General features: G+C 34.4%; 1 protein-coding gene across 5 annotated transcripts; it reads left to right on the top strand.

Annotated features, from left to right (window-relative positions):
* The first annotated feature begins 380 nt into the window (after positions 1-380).
* LOC140776241 (uncharacterized) lies at positions 381-19,425 on the top strand. 5 transcript variants are annotated; one of them, XM_073119876.1, is made up of 7 exons: positions 402-497; positions 1,140-1,237; positions 2,299-2,415; positions 3,064-3,110; positions 6,845-7,030; positions 7,206-7,245; positions 19,208-19,425. In XM_073119876.1, exons 5-7 carry the CDS (start codon positions 6,848-6,850, stop codon positions 19,267-19,269), a joined length of 285 nt encoding a protein of 94 aa, XP_072975977.1. In that variant the 5' UTR covers positions 402-497; positions 1,140-1,237; positions 2,299-2,415; positions 3,064-3,110; positions 6,845-6,847; the 3' UTR covers positions 19,270-19,425. The 5 variants fall into 5 exon arrangements, with proteins under 5 accessions (XP_072975978.1, XP_072975974.1, XP_072975977.1 ...); XM_073119877.1 differs by lacking the exon at positions 1,140-1,237 and having other exon boundaries at positions 381-497; XM_073119874.1 differs by lacking the exon at positions 3,064-3,110 and having other exon boundaries at positions 411-497.
* Positions 19,426-20,624: the final 1,199 nt, after the last annotated feature.

Here is a 20,624-nt window from a genome sequence, read left to right as displayed (position 1 = left end):
AGGCTAACCAAACAAGCAAAAAATGATTAATAATAACTCTAGAAATAGTGAATTCTCGTCAATCACGTTTGAACGGGGTCGAGCATATTCGAAGCGGATTTCACGTTCTCTATTGATACGAATGTATGCAGGCGTTCGAACGACGCGTTCGAATGAACGTGACCTTCCCGTGTTCGAACGCGACATATAAAATCTTATTTTTCTGAAGAAAATAACTATAATAAAATAAGAATATATCTCTATAGGTTGTATCCATGCTCATCTTAGTGTGATCCAAATCACATTATAACTATGAACTCCATAATAAAAAATTATAAATTCCTTGAGGGTGCTTTTACTAATACTGAGATATACAGGTATCAAACCGCAAAGTTGCTTGGGGTGACCCCAAATGACCAAATGTCAAACTGATCGGCATCCAAAATTCCACTTTTCCGGAAGCTCCCTTTTATTCCGTCCTCTCTTTTGGAACGCAATACCTCCTCTCGGAAGCTAAGGTGCGTCTCTCTCATATTGTGCTGTTGGGGAACTACCTTCTTCTTTGTGATCGATTCTCTTGTGACTTCTCTGATTGCGATTCAGTTGGAATTGTTCGATTCTTGTTTCAATTTGGATTTGGTGGTACTGTCTCTGGATTATTTGTGAATCAATGTCCTGAATGTCCTGATTTTAATTAGGACGAAGAGTGAAGTAATTTGGTTGATGTTTGATTCTTTAGCTAATTGGCGGTAGCTGATCTTGCAATCCTACTATTTTATTACTGCAACATATTCTAGGTTTATGTGAATTTTTGGTGTATTTGTTACCTAGCTCAGTGCCTTGTAAATATTTCTGATAGGATAGATTGGTTATTCATGCCACCAATCTAAAGTGAAATCAACATTGTAAAGGATTGGAGAACGTGATCAGTTCTTGTGGATGGGTACATTCTCTTTTAGTGCTTCTCTTGCACGTTTGGAGCATTCGGTCTACTAGATATTAGGCAGTAGAAGACAACCTATAGGTGGTAACTCAATGTATCATTTGCCCTTTAACGAGCTTTTGTAAGTATGATACTTGTTCTGAAAATTTTGACCCAAGTAACTGTGCATTTCGAAACAATATACCCCAATAGGCAACTTACGGATTTACCTTTATAGGTGACTTCTAGTTCACGTGAACGCTTATGGGTGGACGTGCTGAATAGGGCATCAACATTGTGAATCTGTGATATTCATATATATGACTTAAACCTCAGGTAAGTTTCAATTCTTGCAATTCATGGGGCTTAGGTCTGTAATGTGCTAATATGGCCCATTTAGGTAGTGGCGACCTGCTTGCACTGGGTTGTAAGCCTTGTGTAGCCGTGTAGGTCATTGTTATTTATGGGGCTAAGCTGCCTAATGCGTGTCATATAGTCGATGCAGTTGCTAATGATCTGCATAAGAAAGTAAGCAGGTGATGACATGCCTACACAGATCTCAAAGCACAGTGTAGGTCCGCTGAGGCTTAAGATTGTAATGCAGGGTTCAAGTTGAATGTAGATAATAAGTGAATACATACCATGTCCATAAATGATTACGCATACTATACCTGGATATAGGCAAGGTGCTAAAAAAAGATAGGTACTATCACTTATTACCTTGGTTAATACAATATTTTTATTTATTTTCTCTCTTGCATCTTTATCTTTATCCATTTCACTGTAATCCAGTTTCCCTATTAGGAATAAATATAAAAGTATCATTACAAATATATTAATTAAAAAAATTAGTAAAGTGTTATGGACAATTCTGGTATTTTAGACGTTATACTTTAATAACAAAATTATATTTATTAAAAAATGTCATTCCATCTAGTCCATTGGGTTAAAGATAACTTAAGGGATTTTTTAAAGATTTGCAATGAATAGTAGGAGTCGATTTAAACCGTTTAAAAAAAGGAGGGTATGAAACGGAAATAATGCAAAAAGGAAGGGTGAAATAAGATCTTCCCTGGAATATAAGATATATATTTAATTTAATTTATTTACTAACATATCCCTGCCATATCCATATATATTCTTTTTTAGGATTTGTTATATCCTCAATTCCTCATATCAATATCATATCCATATCCGAGCTTCATAACCACGCTTTTTGGAAAGTTTATATATTATATGACATTTGGCAGATAAACCTTTTCATTCCATTTTGATTGGTTGAAATTTAGAAATCCTTAATGCAGTTACTCTGTGTGCAGTTCGTTATGAACTTATGATATACTGGAACTTTATGTTATTCTTTCAATTCCTTATATTTTGTTGTAAATGTGATGCAGGGACACCTTAGTTACTTGTATTGGTGAAAGCTCAACCAGGAAACCTGGTTGACTCTTGGACTGTTGTTTCAGAAGTGGAAAGCTATACATCTTGTCTTCTTTATCACCATAAACATGGTACTGACAAAGTTTCTTATTCTCCTAAACTGGATTTATCTTTTTCACACTTGATCATCCATAATGATCCATTGGAAGAAATCTAAGTCATGGTCCGTTTCTGTCTGGAAAACAAGGAGAGTCCAGTCTGATTCTTGAACGCTGGGTTTCTCACTAGATCATCATTTATGCGATAAAAATGTGGTGCAAGTTTAATCAGTACAGTGAACTCTGTCTATATAATACTGACTTAAAATTTATACAACCCACAGAACTGGACTTCATATAAAGTAATATCCAGTAGGATTTTACATGTCAAAGAGAATTCCTACTTCATTAGGCATTGCAACAGAGAAAATAGGTACAATGACTCAATATTACCCATATTATCTAAAACTGATGAATTAATTGGACCATAAAATATGTATCACACTTGTATAACTGAAAGCATTATGAAAAAATCAGTCCAAATAAATCCTTGTCTAATATTTTGATTAAGTGTGATCCAAGTACCAATGCTTACTTTTGTGTTTAAAACTTGAAGTTGAGAGCTAATGCAAGGACTAGAACTTTAAGGCAATTGCGGGTTTTGTATTCAAAGTTTTATATTTGAGGGTTTTGTGGTAGATAGGATGTTGTTGCTATTTCGTTGATACTATTTGGTTGCAGATGGCCTTCTTAAATTGAGGGATGCTAGAGGCTTCTAGTGGTAAGTGGTAAGTTCAACAAGATGAATTTAAATTTTGGCAAGAAACATAAAACAAAAGGCAAGTGTATGACCTTTAGATGATAGATCTGAATGATGGATTCTTCTGCATGGCATTGGTTTTCTTGGCCTATGGCTAGGCGATGGATTGTTGTCAAGTGATTTTGATAACATCCATTGAGACATCTCTCGCAACAACATCTACAGTTTGGAGCTCTGACAAATGCTAGACCTCTTGGATTTTGACTACTGTATTGAAGTTATCTGCCTGCCTTGCAAGGTCATCACCCAACAATGTCTTGTTTGAGAGTTGTTAGATGGAGTAGTATTAGCAGGTTATTTCAGTCAAGCTTGGGATTGGAGAAATGTCCACTAGCTTCGTCAAACTAGTAACCAACCTATTCCTCCCCAATCGACATCTGTCTTACACCCAGTGCAAGACTGACTTGAGAAAACCTTAATTTCTTGGAAGCACAGATGCTTCCATAATCTTGACATGCCCATATCAAATACTATATTGGACATGCTCTTCTTTAATACTATGAACATGTATCAGATGCTTCCTTAGTTCTTCGAAGTATCCAAATTAAAAAATTAAAATAAAGTAGAATGAATATTGTGAAACTTCTTGAGCGCTTTTGAGAGTCCTACATTAAGATACATCAACTTGCAAGAGACTAATACTTTCTATTTCAGTTTAAATCCAGAAGGTCCTATTTGTGAAAAGTGTTAACCTTATTTGTGCGGCATGATTTATGGATTTGTTGGTTGCAAAGATTAGGATTTCACGTCACAAGTTGACTTCCAATGATTTATTAGATCAAATTTTCTTTTTCATCTTATATTTATATATGTAATACACTAATACGATACAAAATACATTGGACCTTTGTTAATGATGCGTAGTTCTTTTAATGGATAAAGTGGAGGTATGCTTTTATTTAAACAACCAAATGCCACAACATCTTCTCGTTTAAATGAAATGAAAGTATACACTAGTATATAAGGCTATTGTTGATTGGAATGGGGCACTATATAGCTATCTTTCTATTCAGCTTTCACTGAGCAGCATGAATGGCAGACCTCCCACCAGTCTGCCTGTGTTCTTTTATGCTATAATTTTTGCTTTTTGTGGGAAATTGCCTAGGATCTGGGAACTGGAGTACTCATTTTAGGGTTGTTTTCATCTAGATACATGAAGCCTATTTGTCTTATTTTCGGTCAATCTCCCTTTAGGATTTTCCACAGAAGTTTCCTCTTTATCTTGGAGAAGAACAACGATCTGAGCTCTCCAGGTTTTTATTGCTGATGTTCTTCTCTTCTTCTCTCTCTTTTGCATTTGACTTCTATGTTTCAAGTGAAGCATAGACACGTATAAATTGCAACTTTGTGATTGTGTGCATGCCTTGTAGTCACAGGTGGATTCATATAAAATTATAATTAAGTATTCCACCTCTTTTTCCTTCAAGAGATTCTTTATGATTGTCATTTTCCTCGTTGGATTCTTCCAGGTAGACCTGGTTACAACTTAGAAGTTGATGTTGCCAAGGAAAGCTGTCAAATGCAGCAAATTAGCAATATATTTACAGTATTTCTTGCCATAAATAGAGAGGTTGATTGGTTAACCCAGCACATGACAGACCAACAGATCACAGTTATTTGTTACTGTAAATTCAGAATTTGATTTTTTTAATTCTTTACATATTTAAAAGATATGAAAACTATAGATAAATATACCAAAAATAATCAGTCTAGTTTGATGTAATCATTGTTGTTAATCAGTCAAAATTTATTTAAAGGAAAGCCTCTCATAAGAGGAAGACTCATTTTCCAGCCATATCTTGGTCTTTGTTTTTGTTGGTTGTCAGATGTCACATATCAAGAGATATTGACTTAGTAGTTGCGAATTCTTAGAGCATTTCTACTTTGGAAATAAATTATTTGATATCAAAACCATGTGTATGCCCAACTTTACAATGGAACTCAGATCTAGGATTCAAATCATAATAAAAGAACCAGGAATCAAACCCTTTATTAAATCATCAATTGAAGGTACCTTTATTTCTTCCCCCGATATCTCTGTCTTCTGATCTTAGATGTTGAGCTATGCTCCACATAAGAGTTCAATTTGGTGTTTGAGGCTCTGTTAGATTATGTTTACGACATGCCCAATGCCCATAGAAGGTCATGCCTTTTATGTTTTTAGGTCGTGTCTCAATTAACATACTTAAAGAAGAGTGTTTCTATATTGCGATTCTCAAGCTCTCTATTTGTTTCCTGGACTTGGAACCTTTATGTATTTGAAGTTCATGTAGGTAAGCCATCTTAAAATTTATATTACGCCAACTTTAATACTTTTATTGGAAGAGCATTGATACAGTTGTAGTCTTGTAGTTGCTCGTACTTTGTAATCTTGCTTAAGCTAATTTCAGTAGCTAGATTAGAAAGAAAAGAGAAGAGAATCCAGTATCTGTTCAGTAAGCACTAATTCATCTTTTGCATCAAGTTCATCTGCAAATTTTGAAACAAGTTAACTGATAGCTTATTTTGGAGCCTAAACCCATCATCTAGTATTGATAGGTGCTGCTAGTTTTTGTCTATACCAAACAAGTTCAATTCTGTAGCTACCTAGACTTGGGAGGTGGTTGCTGTGTTTTATGTCTGTAGTGGGATGAAAATAGAACAAATATGTATCAGATAGCAGAAATAACATATTCTTATCCACTTATTTTCTCTGGATAAGAATATAGATATGGGTAGAATCATAGAAAACAGATAGCAAATTTGGTTACCATATTCACTAAGATGGATATGAACCAAATGTTAGATATATCATAAGCATGACTTCATTCTGATCTTTTTCACTATTTTTATAATATTTTAAACCTTATGGATATACTGATACATATTAGGACAGTATCATTCAATCCATATTGTATCTGAATAAGGCTATCTGGATTTGGCTATGAAGATAGATAAACAAATTAAATCCATATGCGACAAAACTTAAATTAAGATCTGGGATCTGATCATACATTTTCTGTCCATTCTCATCCCTATCTGTGGTTTAAAAAATATAGGGTTGGTTTTCACTCATCAAATTGCAGCAGATGACTTTATCCTAATATTAACTGGCTTTAGAGGATGAAATACAAGAGTGTTGATCTTGGTTTCCTAGGTGCCAAATAGTAATCTTAAGTAAGATTATTATTTTATCCTAGTACTTATTATTACTATATGATATTTCTGTTTCATGGTCCTGTACATTGGGAATGTCGATATCTCAAATACAGAAGATTGTTTCCATGGATATAGTAAAATTTACTACATCAATGCCCTGTTAGATTATAACTTATAAGTTGTAGCACTAATATGAAGGACATTATGGTAGTCAAAAGTCAAAACACATTTTTTTTGTCATCCTATTTTATTTAGTACGTTCTTCTTATGCTGCTAATGTGGTGCAGTTTTTCTTTTATTTTTCACTTGTGCTAATCATAAATTTAATGATGTAAATTGTGGCTAAGATCTTTAAAATTCTGTTCCAAAATAGTTATTTAAAGCTCATATATGTTTTCTATTTCTCCCCTTGTTATAACTCAATACTGATAAGAGCTTGGAGCAAGCTAAGACAGCAATAATAGTTAAATTGATTAGCTAGGTAGTTTTACAAGTGAAATTATATCTCAATGCTAGCTTACTGTGTAACATCACATCATAATGGAAGCATCTTATATGCACCAGGCCATGTATATTCGAGTAAAGCGCAACAAGACTACCTACTTTGTGCAGTGTGATCCATCTGAGACAACTCTGAATATTAAGCAGAAACTGCACTCATTGATTGATCAATCACCCAATAATCAACGGTTGACCCTGGTAGCAACTAATGATATATTGGATGACTCAAAGACGCTGGCAGATCTGAAGGTAATATTATATTGGCTTCCTGTACATGAATGAGGGAAAAAACATAGAAATCAAAGAACCATTAGGAATAGTAATTTCGTTATCTTGTAGAAGTGAAAACTCATGAATGCATGCACATTGACATACATACACCTCTCTCAATATACATATATAATTTAATATTACCTATTTGCAGGTTGAAAATGATGCTATTGTCGCACTGACCCTGAGAAAAGGTACTATCTATTCTGATTTATTTTCTAGGTTGTATACCTTATATCCTTTTCTATTTTGAAGTATTTCTGTGTTTGTTCATATATTATGTTTGACTGCATTCTATTGTGGAAGTCCTGTACTGCTTAATTGTAATCAGGGCCAGTTTATTATTCATTACTTTGGACTTACATCTACTGTTGCCAGCCATTTGATGCAACACTAAGTTGAATACTTGTACAAATTTATTTTCATTATATCCTCCATATGCAAAATTTCTTGGATCATGCAGGAACTTGGATAAGCTTAAAAGAAAAGGCTATTTGACAAACTACTTAATTAGTCAGTGATGGCAGTCCAGGGATTTCCCTTTGTAAACTTTGGCTGATGTTGCAAAGATAAGAACTTGAATCTCTTGCAAATAATTCAAGTATGATGCAAATCTAATATAAATACAATGTTTTGGAGAACAATCGATCCAAACAAGTAACTAAAATAAAATATAGTAAGTAATAACTGATAATAAGTTAATTGATTAAAAGGATCACTATTAGATGGAAAGAGAGATCAGATAAGATAGTAGCTTCTTCAACTCTTAAATAGGTATGTCGATAGTAGAAAGGCCTAAAATATGGTTTAAGGAAAAACTTTAGAGTTTAGGTTTACCAATAAATTAAATAGTAGTGATTTTACTTTGAAACCAAGTTCTCCTCTTCACGTCCAGACACCCAAAGATTCTCTTTCACTATTGGAATCTTCTGAACAGCAGCAGTAACCAATGAAAAGTAGAGATTGAAGAAGAAGAGAGGTTTAGAGAGGAAATAGAAGAGATTCGAGAAGAATCTTAAAATGGAGTAGGAGAAAGGGAGAGAAAGTGAGAGAAGGAAAAGACCACAGGGGAGAAAATGAGAGATCTCAAATAAATCTTAATTCCAATCGTTCCTTGTTTCTCTTGCAAATAACCCTTAAATAGGTTAACAACTTTGATTCTAGTTGATTCTAATAGGAACTTATTTCCTAATAGGATTAATTGATCAACTTACCTAAATTGACTAATCCAATTTAGGTAATAAATCAATGTGGACATCCCCCACATATAAGCTTACTATAATTATCAATTGAGATTATAATAGGAATTCATTTCCTAATAGGATTCTAATTGATAAGGTCTTACCTAAATTGACTAACCCAATTTAGGTAATAACTCAATGCAGACATCCCTTACATATAGGCTTACCATATCTGTCAATTGACTAATTCAATTGATCATTTGAATTAAAAATCAACTCAACAAATTAAATGTGAAAATAAGTTGAGCCTAATTAGATCAATTATCCAAAATTGAACTCAAACAACTTTATTTTAGTCAAATTGAAGATGATGCCCACATCAAAGTAGCAAACAAATCTCTAGTTCTTACAATATGGAACATCCGTCACCGTAATACACATGCTCCTTTTGTGGGTGGTGTCTACGTAGTTCTCTCTGGTGACCTATTGGTCAACATTCCCACATAGTATTAATATAATAAACTATTTATATCTAAGATTATCCATAAGCAAGAATAAAATCTAAGATAATCCATAGGCTACATCAAAGGTGGCGATGCACTCAATGCCAATGTTCCAAGTCCAAAGGCGGAGCCAGTGACCAATAAGCCTCTACAGAATACATATCCATAAATACTCAAAAGTGCAATGCCGACGTAGGGGCAACATACTCATTTAATCCATAAATAGAATAGAAAACAATTAATTAACTATTTGTAATAGCTCCTCCATGATGTTGACATTGTCATCCATTAATTTGTGAAGTATGCCACCAAAAGGTGGTGAGCATAAGACATCAACTAGTGTAATCCATGATAGTCTATGAGTAATATAATTCATAACAAATAAGATCTCACATGCTAAAAAAAATATAACAATGCGTACTCATATAGATAGCAATTTATTCTTAGCTGGCTCTCATAAATCTTTGTGGTTTTCGTCATCATAATCACTATTAGTTTGTAAATAATGATGTCTAGGGCTTAATACTCCAAAGAGTGATTAGATCATATTATTCATATTATGTAGATCTTGTTGTCTCTAAGGAAGATAATAATCAATATATGGATCTTATGTCTGAGGATACTGAGTAATAACTAGCATATGGATCTTATGATAACTCCAAATAATGAATACTTAATGAATCATAGTCATACGAAGTAACATCTTGATAGCGACGTCGCTAATATTTTTTTACATTAGTTTCTCTGTTTTCAATCGTTATGCCTTCTTGACTTTCCTAAAAAAATGTGGAGGAGACGATCTTATCACCAAGTGTATCATTATGATCATCAGAATTATCGCTAGCATTAGTAGCTATATTTATCTCTCGCTGTCGAACAACTTGTATCAACTTCTTCTTTAGTCGTGGTCTCTCCTAATGCCTCATCTAACCATGGGTTATCTATCATCTTATAATCTATTCTCCACTTCTCTGATTCATGGAGTTAGGAGTCTTCGTCATCATAAACATGATTTAAATCAATTAATTGATTATTTTCTGTCTTCCTTTTTGAATTTTTTCCCTCAATTTTAGATTATAATGGTAGAAAACTAATTTATCTAATCTCTCTGTTGTCAATCAATTACGTGTTTTGCTGCGGACCAATGAAAAACTTGTCTAATTTCTTTCACATTGTGATGAAAATATAGTTTGACTTAAGATCTTCTTTGCTATTGGTATTAAATTTGGTGCCTCTATCTATTCATAAATAGACCACCATTCAATTGGATTGTAATGAGATATAACTGCAGCAATTTTAGTAGTAGTCAATTGGCTGGTTCTTAATTTATATTTCTCCATTTGAAATATATTATTGAATACATTTTATCGAAAAATTGATTATATTGAAACTTGAAACAAATAATAATAAAATTATTTAATTAAATAATAACTTACTTTTCTATCGCAAAGGATTTATTTATAAATACCAAACTCTAGTCTACAAATTACTTTCCTAACTCTTAACAAGACTTAGTTTATTATTGACATTTGTAGATAATTAAAATCTTGGATTAACAAAAATATCCTATAGAAATTTTTAATTTTTAATTTATGAGCATTCAAATTTTAAAATATTTAAATAAAATAAATTAATAAACGAATGCTTACCCGGGTGTGTATATCTCTATGTAGTTTGTTCCATTTGGAGTCAATCAACTTTCATCACTTCCTATAATTTTTGTTCTTATTTGTTTGTCTTGATTCTTTTGCTAAGTCTATAGACTCGTATAAGAAACCCATTTCAGATTTATTGTTATTATCTACAAGTCGTAATACCTTGGCAAGATACTCAAATATTACAGTGACAAATGTAATATTATGCCAAAATATATTTTCAAGAGTCATGTTTTTCAAAGCTTCACTTAAACTTTAGTCTTTAGGTTTCATATTCTTAATTTTTGTAGATCACTCTGATATAAATACTCGTATAATTTTATCTTCATATTATATTATGCTTTCCAATGCTTGAAAATGAATAGCAAATCTAGTGAGACTGGGTCTGATAATTTCTCTATCACGAGTCATCTGTCTAAACAAATTAAGAACTCAACCATAATTAAATATAATGTTTGTTAGCTTTTGACCTTCATGTATGACTATGTTAATTTCAAGATCTTTAACATTATCTTCCAACATGAGATCAAGACAAATATAAAGCATATGACATTTATTATAGATGTTATCCTTTTATTATAAGTAATTGTCTAACAACCTTATAATTTGTTCCATTATTAATAACCATTTGGACTAACCTATTTTCACCAATTTCTTCTACTATCTCATTTATCAACTAAAAAAAAAATATAATTTGCACTTTTAAAATGATTAGTAGCATACACATACTTTAAAAATATTGTTCCCATGCTTAAGTATACTAAGAAATTAATTATATTACTTTTGTTTTGTATAGTCCACTTATTACATATCAGTGTACAACTAAATTCATCCCAATAGTTTCAATATAAGTGTAAAACTCATCTACCTCTGAGTCAAGATATTTAGTAATAATATTTTTTGAACTATAAAGCGGAACATCAAACTGTACTCATTGTATAGCATCCATAATGGTGTGATAATAAGGACTATTAGCTACATTAAAAGAAATATGATTGTATCCATATCAATATATTTCTTTGCACTTTATATCTCTTTGAGAGCTGTCTTGATAGTAGTTTATGTACGACATCTTTTTCTCTAAAGATATGTATCCATTAGTCTAATTTTTTTAGACACTGTTGTGAAGCCTATAATAATAGGAGTTTCAGAACTACTACTCCCTGTATATGAATTGATCTAAATATTTGAAAGCTAGTATCGAGTCCACCACTGTTTCTTCTCATCCCCTTCTTGTTTTGTGTATTTCTGTTTTCTTTCGTTGGCCTCCTCATCTGTATCTCCTTAACATCCTCCCCACTCTACTCACTGCTATCATCATCAATATTTTCATGGTTATGTAATAATTCTTGATAAATTATTAACTCTTATTTTTTAACAGTTTGTTTATCCTTTTTTTTCCTATTAGATGAGTCAACATTTCTCTTTTGACTTTCAAAAGCTGCTATATTTCTTTGTTTTCTAGCCAAATATTCTTTCAGACGACTCACACCGCCATTCATTTCCTTATCACACCAGTTATATTTAACACGTTTTTTGTTTTGGCTAAGAGCGATGCAATATTGTTAGCCAAAGTCGATATCTTGTGACTTTTCTTTTGGAGCTATTTTAATTTTAATATAAACAATTAAATAGAAATCAAGTTAAAAATATAAATTATAATTCAGTAAATTGAAAATATAATTTCATCAAATTAAATAATTCAACAAATATTTAATCTCAATTTTAGCAAATTAAATAATTTAGAAAAAAAAATTAAAAATACAATTTTGGCAAATATTTAATCTCAATTTCAGCAAATTAAATAATTCAGGAAAAAAATTAAAAATATAATTTCAGCAAATTAAATTATTTAACAAATATTTAATCTCAATTTCAGCAAATTAATAATTCCGCAAATATTTAATCTCAATTTCAGGAAATTACATAATTCAACAAATATTTAATTACAATTTCAGCAAATATTTAATCTCAATAGACAATAGACAATAATCGATGTCCCCGGGTGGGATCCAGGTCGGATCCATAATAGATCTGGCTTAGTTTAATCAAAACCGACCGATCCCAATTCGGATCAGCTTGGATCAGGATTGGGTATGGCCGATCCGATGAACCTTAATTACAAGTAATGTAACATTAAGGTATAATAATCCCTTTAATGAACTATGTGAATAGTTTAAAGAACTACAAATAGGCGCCATAATAAATGGTATCGATATTAATGTTTGAATCTAAAATATATCTAACCTATAATTAATGTCCTCAACTGTCTTCTTTTTGACTTTTCAGTTTTTATCCTGTATCTCTCGCACACTCCTCTCTCACCCCTCACACTTTGCTAAGCTCATCCGGCGACTAATCTGGTGAACTCCTCTGGTTACTCCATACTTTGGTGAACTCGGGTGCATTTTTTTCCTCATTTATCTTCTCTTTTTCATCCACCTTTTAACTTTTTTTTTTTTACTACTAGGTAACAAAGGTGAAGAGAGAGTAGTAATTAGGGGGTATAAAAAATTGCCAAATTAAGTGAGAATTCATCATAGGTTTTGAGTGAATTTTTTTTAATCTTTTAGGTTCATATATGACTAATTTTACTTTCTTATTTTTTTTCTTTATTTTTCTAAATTTTTAGAAATTTTTTTGCTTTTTAAAATAATATTTAGAATTTTATGTAATTAAATATAGTCTGATCCAGTAGAGGCGGCGGACATGCATCATTTTTTCTAACGGCCAATTCCAATCCCAACTGAATTTTGCAACCTTTGGTTCAATCAATACAAATAATAGTTAGTATAGATGTGCTAATAATTTTAAGATAATGTAACTATAGGATTTTGTAAGATGTAATAAATAACTGGAATGTAATTTAATATTATTAACCCAAATTAACATTTGATCTGGAATTGAAATAAAATAATTTAGGAAATGCATAAACCAAGTAATATTTGAAAGAGAACTAGAAATTGGGCCAGGTTGTAGGCTTGGCCCACAGGATCCACAATTCGGTTTACTTATATTGCAACTTGCCGGCCAACTTTTGGGTTAGGCCAATTAAAACCTAATACCAAACCCAAACAAAAAAGGAAAGCAAAGAAAAATAAGGGGAAGAAGAAGATGAGAAAGGTACATAGCGAGAGGATGTGCGAGATTGCTATTTGTAACTGGAGACGACTTAGGACTAGGTTCTGAAGCAAGCGGGGAAGTAGTGAGCACGAAGACAGCCTTCATGGTAGATGGCCATGGAGATCATCATTCGGTCATAACAAGACACAAGGGACCCAAGCGAAGATTTAAACATTTTCACCATAGGGAGAGAAATGAAACCAGCTATAGAGATGGCAGTGCCAATGACTGCAGTCCATTGTGAGGTTTGAAGCCGTCTATAGGAGGCTACATGGTAGCCTCTCTGGAGAGTCTTCAACATCGGTGATGGGTGCCAATAGGCAAAAAAACTGGGGAAACCACATCAGCCCAACGTGCGGTCAGCCGAGGGTCGCCAATACTTCAAATACTTCAGCGATGCACAAATCTTGACAAGCACCTATTGTCGAAGAGTGATAGAGAGATATAGCTCCGATGGTCATATAGTGGAGGCGAAACCTACAATTTGACTTAGGTGGATAAGGAGTTGAAGTTGGTGAAGTGACGAGCTTCTTGCAATGGCAAGGCAATAGGGGAAGAGGAGGACCAGCTCAACATGCTGGATATGTGTGGTGCGAATCAGGTCAGATTGGATCACATCAAGGGAAAATTAGACTCAATTACAATCCGACCACGTAGGTTAAGTTGAGTCAAGTCGAGTCGAGTTGAGTCTATTTTTTCATTATTTCATGATGTAAGCCTTTTAGGCAAGTCTAATTTAATTATGTGAGCCATTAAGGTAAGTTGAAATAAGTCATGACAGCCCTTAAGGCAAGTCTAATTAAGTCAAGTAAGCCTTTAAGGCAAATCTAATTAAGTCATATAAGCCTTTACGGTAAATCCTAATTTGAGTCGGGTTAGCATTTAAGGCTAAGTCCGAGTATGACTCATTGTACTCCACATCTATATATAGAGGGCAAGGTTTTTTTGTTATTCATCGAAGAATCCAAGAATCAAATAATCCAAGTATCCAATCATAGAGAGAAATTTAAGTTTAGCCAATTATTATTTTCGTCCTTATCTTTTTATCGTAGCCGTTATATTGTCTATATCTTCATGGGAGTAGATTATAACCGTAGATTCCTTACAAATAATTCAAACCTTAGCCACCTCCTATCTCCAACAGCCACTCTACTACACAGTCGTCCACCACCACTCTTGGTCGTTCACCACCCTCTGACGACCACCACAACATTGGAAATCACCGTTCTACCCTCCCTGACATATCTTCACTATTTTATTTTTATCTTTTCATCTCGATCTCCAATTTAGGTGAAACTAGAACCATTAGAATCCTAGCTCATGAGGCTACCTCTACCCAAATTTTCATAATCATCCCACGGACGGATCGTTTTAGATCTGGTCCGTTTTGGTATCAGAGCTGATGTTTTTAAGACAATGGTGAACACGTGATCCAAAGCTAACCCAGGAGAGATCGCAGCCATGGAGGATTAAGAACTCGTCTCCATCCCTGTGGAGGTTTCCTTGGCACAACCAGCAACTATCGACGACGAGCTGCCAGTGTGGGCAAAAGCATTTTTTAAAGAATTTTCAGTTGTGTCAAAGGAGAACTCAAAAAAGAACCAAACTGCCCTTAAGGACTCATTTCAGGCCTTGATAGAAGTCCTACTAGCCTCCCTCCACCACCTGGCACCACTTGTGCTGTTGGCCACCGTGGAACATGCGCCACCTCCACCCCTAAGCACTAATAATGGTGAAACCGTGGAGACCATCCAAACCGCGGCAACCATCTCTTCTCCGGTTGCAGTGGAGCACCCTCCATCCTTGCAAATTGAGTCCTCTATTGTAGCAACGCCGGAGCAGCCCTTAGCGACAGCCCCATTGTCATCTTCCCCGGTCAAGGTGGAAAATAAAGGTCGAAACCCTAGTTTTCCACCGATACTGATCTAGGCACTTTTAGTCCAAGCCACCACTGTCAGCACCTTCCTTGGACTAGCTGCACTTGAGCTATGGCCTAAACCTCATGTACTAAGACCTTGGCTCAAGCCTCCTATGACTAGGACGGACTATGGCTCAAAACGATGGGCCCTAGAGCAGCACCCACCATGGGCCCCTCTTCCTTGTGGTAGGCGAGACCAACATGAAGATAGAGAACATAAAGTTTGAGAGCGAACGAAGGTTTAAAAACCACCATGGACACCTTGAGGACAAGGTGATCGGAAAGGTGGTGAATTGATGCGAATCGGGTTAGATCGGATCACATCAAGGGGATATTAGACTTAATTACGATCCGACCACATGGGTTAAATTGAGTTAAGTCGAGTTGAGTTGAGTCTATTTATTTTTTAATTATTTCATGATGTAAGCTTTTTAGGCAAGTCTAATTTAGTTATGTGTTATTAAAGCAAGTTGAAATAAGTCATGACAGCCTTTTAGGCAAGTCTAATTAAATCAAGTAAGCTTTTAAGGCAAATCTAATTAAGTCATATAAGCTTTTAAGGCAAATCCTAATTTGAGTCGGGTTAGCCTTTAAGGCTAAGTTCGAGTAGGACTTATTGTACCCCACCTCTATATATAGAGGGCAAGGCTTTTTCGTTATTCATCGAAGAATCCAAGAATCAAATAATCTAAGTATCCAATCATAGAGAGAAATCTAAGTTTAGCCAGTTATTATTTTCATCCTTATCTTTTTATCGTAGCCATTATATTGTTTTTATCTTGATAGGAGTAGATCATAACCGTAGATTCCTTACAAATAATCCAAACCTTAGCCTCCTCCTATCTCCAGCAGCCACCCTACTACATAGCCGTCCACCATCACCCTCCGATGACCGCCACAATGTTTGAAATTACCGTTCTGCCCTCCCTGACATATTTTCACTATTTTATTTTTATCTTTTCATCCCGACCTTCAATTTAGGTGAAACCAGAGCCATTAGAACCCTAACTCACGAGGCTACCTCCACCTAAATTTTCATAATCATCCTACGTACGGTCCAGATCTAGTCCGTAACAATGTGCGCCTGTGGCTAGCCAAAACTAACTATGGCTGGTCACCCAAGATTGAGCTACAGCCATTTGGTTTGGCTACTTACGATCTTTTGTTATATTATTTAGCAATTAGGTACTTCTAGTAAAATTTTACGAGGTGATACTAATTTTTATCTTAATGATTAGCTAAAATCAAACTGGTCCCCACCTACTAAAGTTCTTGGGGTGTGTGCCTCCTGATGAACCAGTTGCTTTAAGTTTCCTCAATGATGTGTCCAGATTCTCATGGCAACGTTTGGAGGTTTGTGTGTTCATTGTTTACTATTTAGAGTGGTTTATTTAATGGGCATCTTGGTTATGTTTTGGTCTTTACTTTGTAGGCGAAGAGGCACAGTTAGACTAAGAGAAAATATCTGAGTTGCCCCTTTCGCAGATCTAACTGTATGCCCTTGGGACTCTTCTACTAGGAAATCCATGTACAATTTGTTCTTCTTAAGAAGAATATAATATTATAATTTCTTTTAATAGGTATTGTTCTTGAAAACAAGTTAACAACATTTTTGCTGCCTTCTGTTAGCCAAGATAATTATTTGTATCGTTATGGTAGACTCTTCTCTTAGCTAATAGGTATGAGATAAGTATAAGTTACGGTTAAAGAGTTCTGGACCCTTGGTCAAATAGGTTTCAACGATGTCAGTGAATTTTGGCTGGTTGAAGTTTGTTGAAGTGACTGGTTGGCAAGGATTCTTTAAGGGTTAAACATAATTGAAGGGATAAATTAGGCTAAAAGTTAATGTGAATGGTTTAGCCAGAAGAAAGAAAAAATATGTAGCATTTTTGGCACTCGGGTTGAAATTATGCATTTGGTTCTGCAACATGACTGTCAGTTTTCCACTTTATATCAAACTGCTGAATTCTGCAACTCCATAAAGTTCATACTTCATACTGGAGAGTTTGCTCAAGCTATATGTTACTGATCTTCAAAATTTGTTTCACTTGGGAGTTCACCACTATTTCTTAACCATGTCATGCGTGTTATTAACCTTGAGGTTGACAAGGGACGATCATAGATGGCAAGTCCATCTTTCTTCAACATGGATTACATCAACCAAATTAAAGACAAACTTGGAGAAGGTTCTTTTATATTCCTATTGAAGCAGCAGACAACATTATATGATTCGCTTTGGCGAAATCATTAAACGTTGTTGGTCTGGGATAAATATTTGGATTCGATAACAATATTTAGAATTTCATGTGTATTTCATGACATGGAAGGCATTCTTCATATTAAAGTTGCTTGACGTTGATTACGTGATCAAGGACAAAGACAAGCAAAACATTTAACCTAAACCCGAAATTATTTCTCCTGCTCCTGAGAGGTAATTCTGATCCAAATATCCAACACTCTAAGCTTCTTTTTTTCCTCCTTTTGGAAAGGATGAGTAAACCAGCATAATTTGATTGATGAAGTATAGTGGGAATTCTCAGCTTTTTTGTGATTTCATTGAGGATTTCTTAAAGCAGCTTGGCATAGCTGATCTCGAGCAATGAAGATCATTTAGATAGAGGCAACTAAGAATTTAGACCCCTTTCTAAAGGTTAGTTAATAAAGCCATAAAAGTTGATATGGCAAACATGTATATACATTATGCTTCTTCTACTGAACTTAAAAAGCAGCGGCTGTCATGTCCCATTCACTATGATGGGAGTAGATGGTTTTGGTATGGAAAAGGAGGGCAAAGAGGAGCTATTGTCTCAAACTTCTAAGACAGATTATTTGTTATGGTTCTGTCACTTCACTGTTTGAGTAACATATTCTAAAGATGGAAGCTAGCTCATGCATTAGTTGCTTATCTGCTTACTTCATAAGTCTCTGGATTTGTTGTAGTTCTTCGGAAGAGTTGGCTAGATCCTATCTCTCTCTCTAATCTCAGTTTGTGTATATGTGAGTGGGCATGTATATGTGTGGCCTCCATGGAAATTGCCCTACAAGGGTTTTAATACCTAGGCTTGTTGACTTTCAGTAGTGGATTGGCGGCCAGGTTGAATGAGATGTATAATATCCTTTGAGTCACTACCTTGGATCCCTTAAATATTAGAGAAGACTAGCAATGACAAGAACTGGAGCCAGAGAAGTTATAACAGTAAAGCTTTTTAGATTCTTGGCTCTAACTTTTAGATCTTTCTTAAGTTGTCTCCAGCTTAAATCTTTTCAGTCATCATTTGGATGTTCTTAAGTTGTCTCCAGCTTAAATCTTTTCAGTCATCATTTGGATGTATTATCAATCCTAAATGCATGATGAACGTCCAACAGATTATTTTCTGCACCATGAAATAAATGTACAATATCCTAAAAGGTAGTCTATGCAGAGGCATATGCATTCACAATCTTTTGGCTGCACGGCATTAAAGTAACCCATGTAGAGCCCCATCCTTCTGTCTGGTTTACAGCATGCACCTTTCTAGAGGAATTAGTATGACTAAACAAGGGTCACCACAGATTAAATTGGTTGTAGATGTTAATCCAAGTTAAATGCCCCGGATTAAATAGTTGTAGCTTTTATGAAAAACAAAAGAAGGTGGCTTCTCTATTCTTTCGGTTCCTCCATTCATGAACACGCAAAATGATTTATTACATCATTCCTGTGTCTTCTATTCTTTGTTATATCCATCTATCTTTGTTAGTTTTATGTGGCTTTCCTAATGTATATTTTTGTTTCTCAGATGAAAACGAATTTGAGGAGGTTTATATTGCACGTCCAGAAGATTTCACATCATTTTCATAATACAGAATGCCAAATTCTCTGGCTACCATTTGCATGAAGCAACATTTTAGTATGTAACATGCATTTTATCTTTGGAAATTTGTAATCTGATCTCACCAACAATCACTCTGGGAGCTATATGGTTATAAACACCGTGTGGAGTGACAGTTCACTTGAGATACCATTGCCCATCCTTTTCTTTTGCTTTTTATGCATTAATTGTCATGTGGAATGTAGTCTCACCCTCTCTGGATTTATTGCATCATATGAATTTTAAAGGCGGTCTACCTACTATTACGACTTGACAAGAATTTAGTTTCTATCTACGTAAGATCAGTGGAGTTCTTGGTTTCTTAACTAGCATCAGTTATCTATTTGATCCATTTGGGGTATATATTTGTTGTACGGAAGCAAGGTAAATAGTCAAAATTTTGCACTGTAGTAGTGGCTAGTGAAGAATGGAGTCGCCAGTGCATTAATTGGCGCAGTAAGAATAATAGGATTCATATAGACAAGCTTTGTAGATTGCCGAATCAACCTATGCCCGGTTAAGAGTAAAGTTCTGAACTCAGAAACTGTACCAAGAATCTGTTTGATCTGCATGATTTGATCTGCATGTTGCTAAATCCACAAGTGCAATATTTTTTTTGTTTCTTTTGTTTTTTTAAAGATACAGGGACAGACCCTTATTAATTAAAAAATATATAGATAAATACATAATGATTTAGACAGCAATACTGCTCTGACTAAATTGAAGAGAAGAAAGAGCCGATTTTGCTGGAAAAAAACATTCCCAACTTTTCCAAAGAATAATAAAATCTAAAAAAAAGAGTACAGTAATGGTCAAAACGGGTTATGTACAGAATTTTCTTTTTAGGATTTAGTAATAGCAAGATTGATATTCTTGAAACTAAATAAGTTTATTTCTTTTATACTAGATGCATATCTCTTTATAATAAAATATATATATAATTTACATAAAACAATACGCACAACAGCCTATTTTATTATTTGGAAAACTAAAAGCCTTCTTTCTACATATCCCTTTCTTCTTTCTGTGAAAACAAAGTATATATTGGATCTCCCAACAAACCTGTTCTCCTAAGATATTCTTTGTGTTGAGCTTGTGGCTGAGCAAAAGCTTTTGGGAATTGAGATGCTAAACAAATGCCTCCAAATCTGTTATGTGTTTCGGTTTGGAGCCAACCTTCTCTCTCCTCTCTCCCGTCGGTATCCACTTCGAAAGTCAACCCATAGACGAGATTATAACTCTATTGCTTCTCCCGACTTTCCTTTTGATAAGTTACCCCATTCTCCCTTCTCTTTGACAACCATAACCAATTCCTGAGCCATTCACCCTTATCCTCTAACGACCA

The sequence above is a fragment of the Typha angustifolia genome, chromosome 14, assembly GCF_048772165.1.
Source record: "Typha angustifolia cultivar Huaian chromosome 14, ASM4877216v1, whole genome shotgun sequence".
NCBI classification, from domain to species: domain Eukaryota; kingdom Viridiplantae; phylum Streptophyta; class Magnoliopsida; order Poales; family Typhaceae; genus Typha; species Typha angustifolia.
Note: the sequence above shows the minus strand (reverse complement) of the source record. Positions and strands in the feature narration are given on the sequence as shown.

Excerpts from the sequence above, each read along its gene's own strand:
- LOC140776241 (XM_073119873.1), top strand. Across the intron at positions 7,031-7,205 it reads AGACGCTGGCAGATCTGAAG|GTTGAAAATGATGCTATTGT; the intron begins GTAATATTATAT and ends ACCTATTTGCAG. Across the intron at positions 7,246-19,207 it reads CGCACTGACCCTGAGAAAAG|ATGAAAACGAATTTGAGGAG; the intron begins GTACTATCTATT and ends TTTGTTTCTCAG.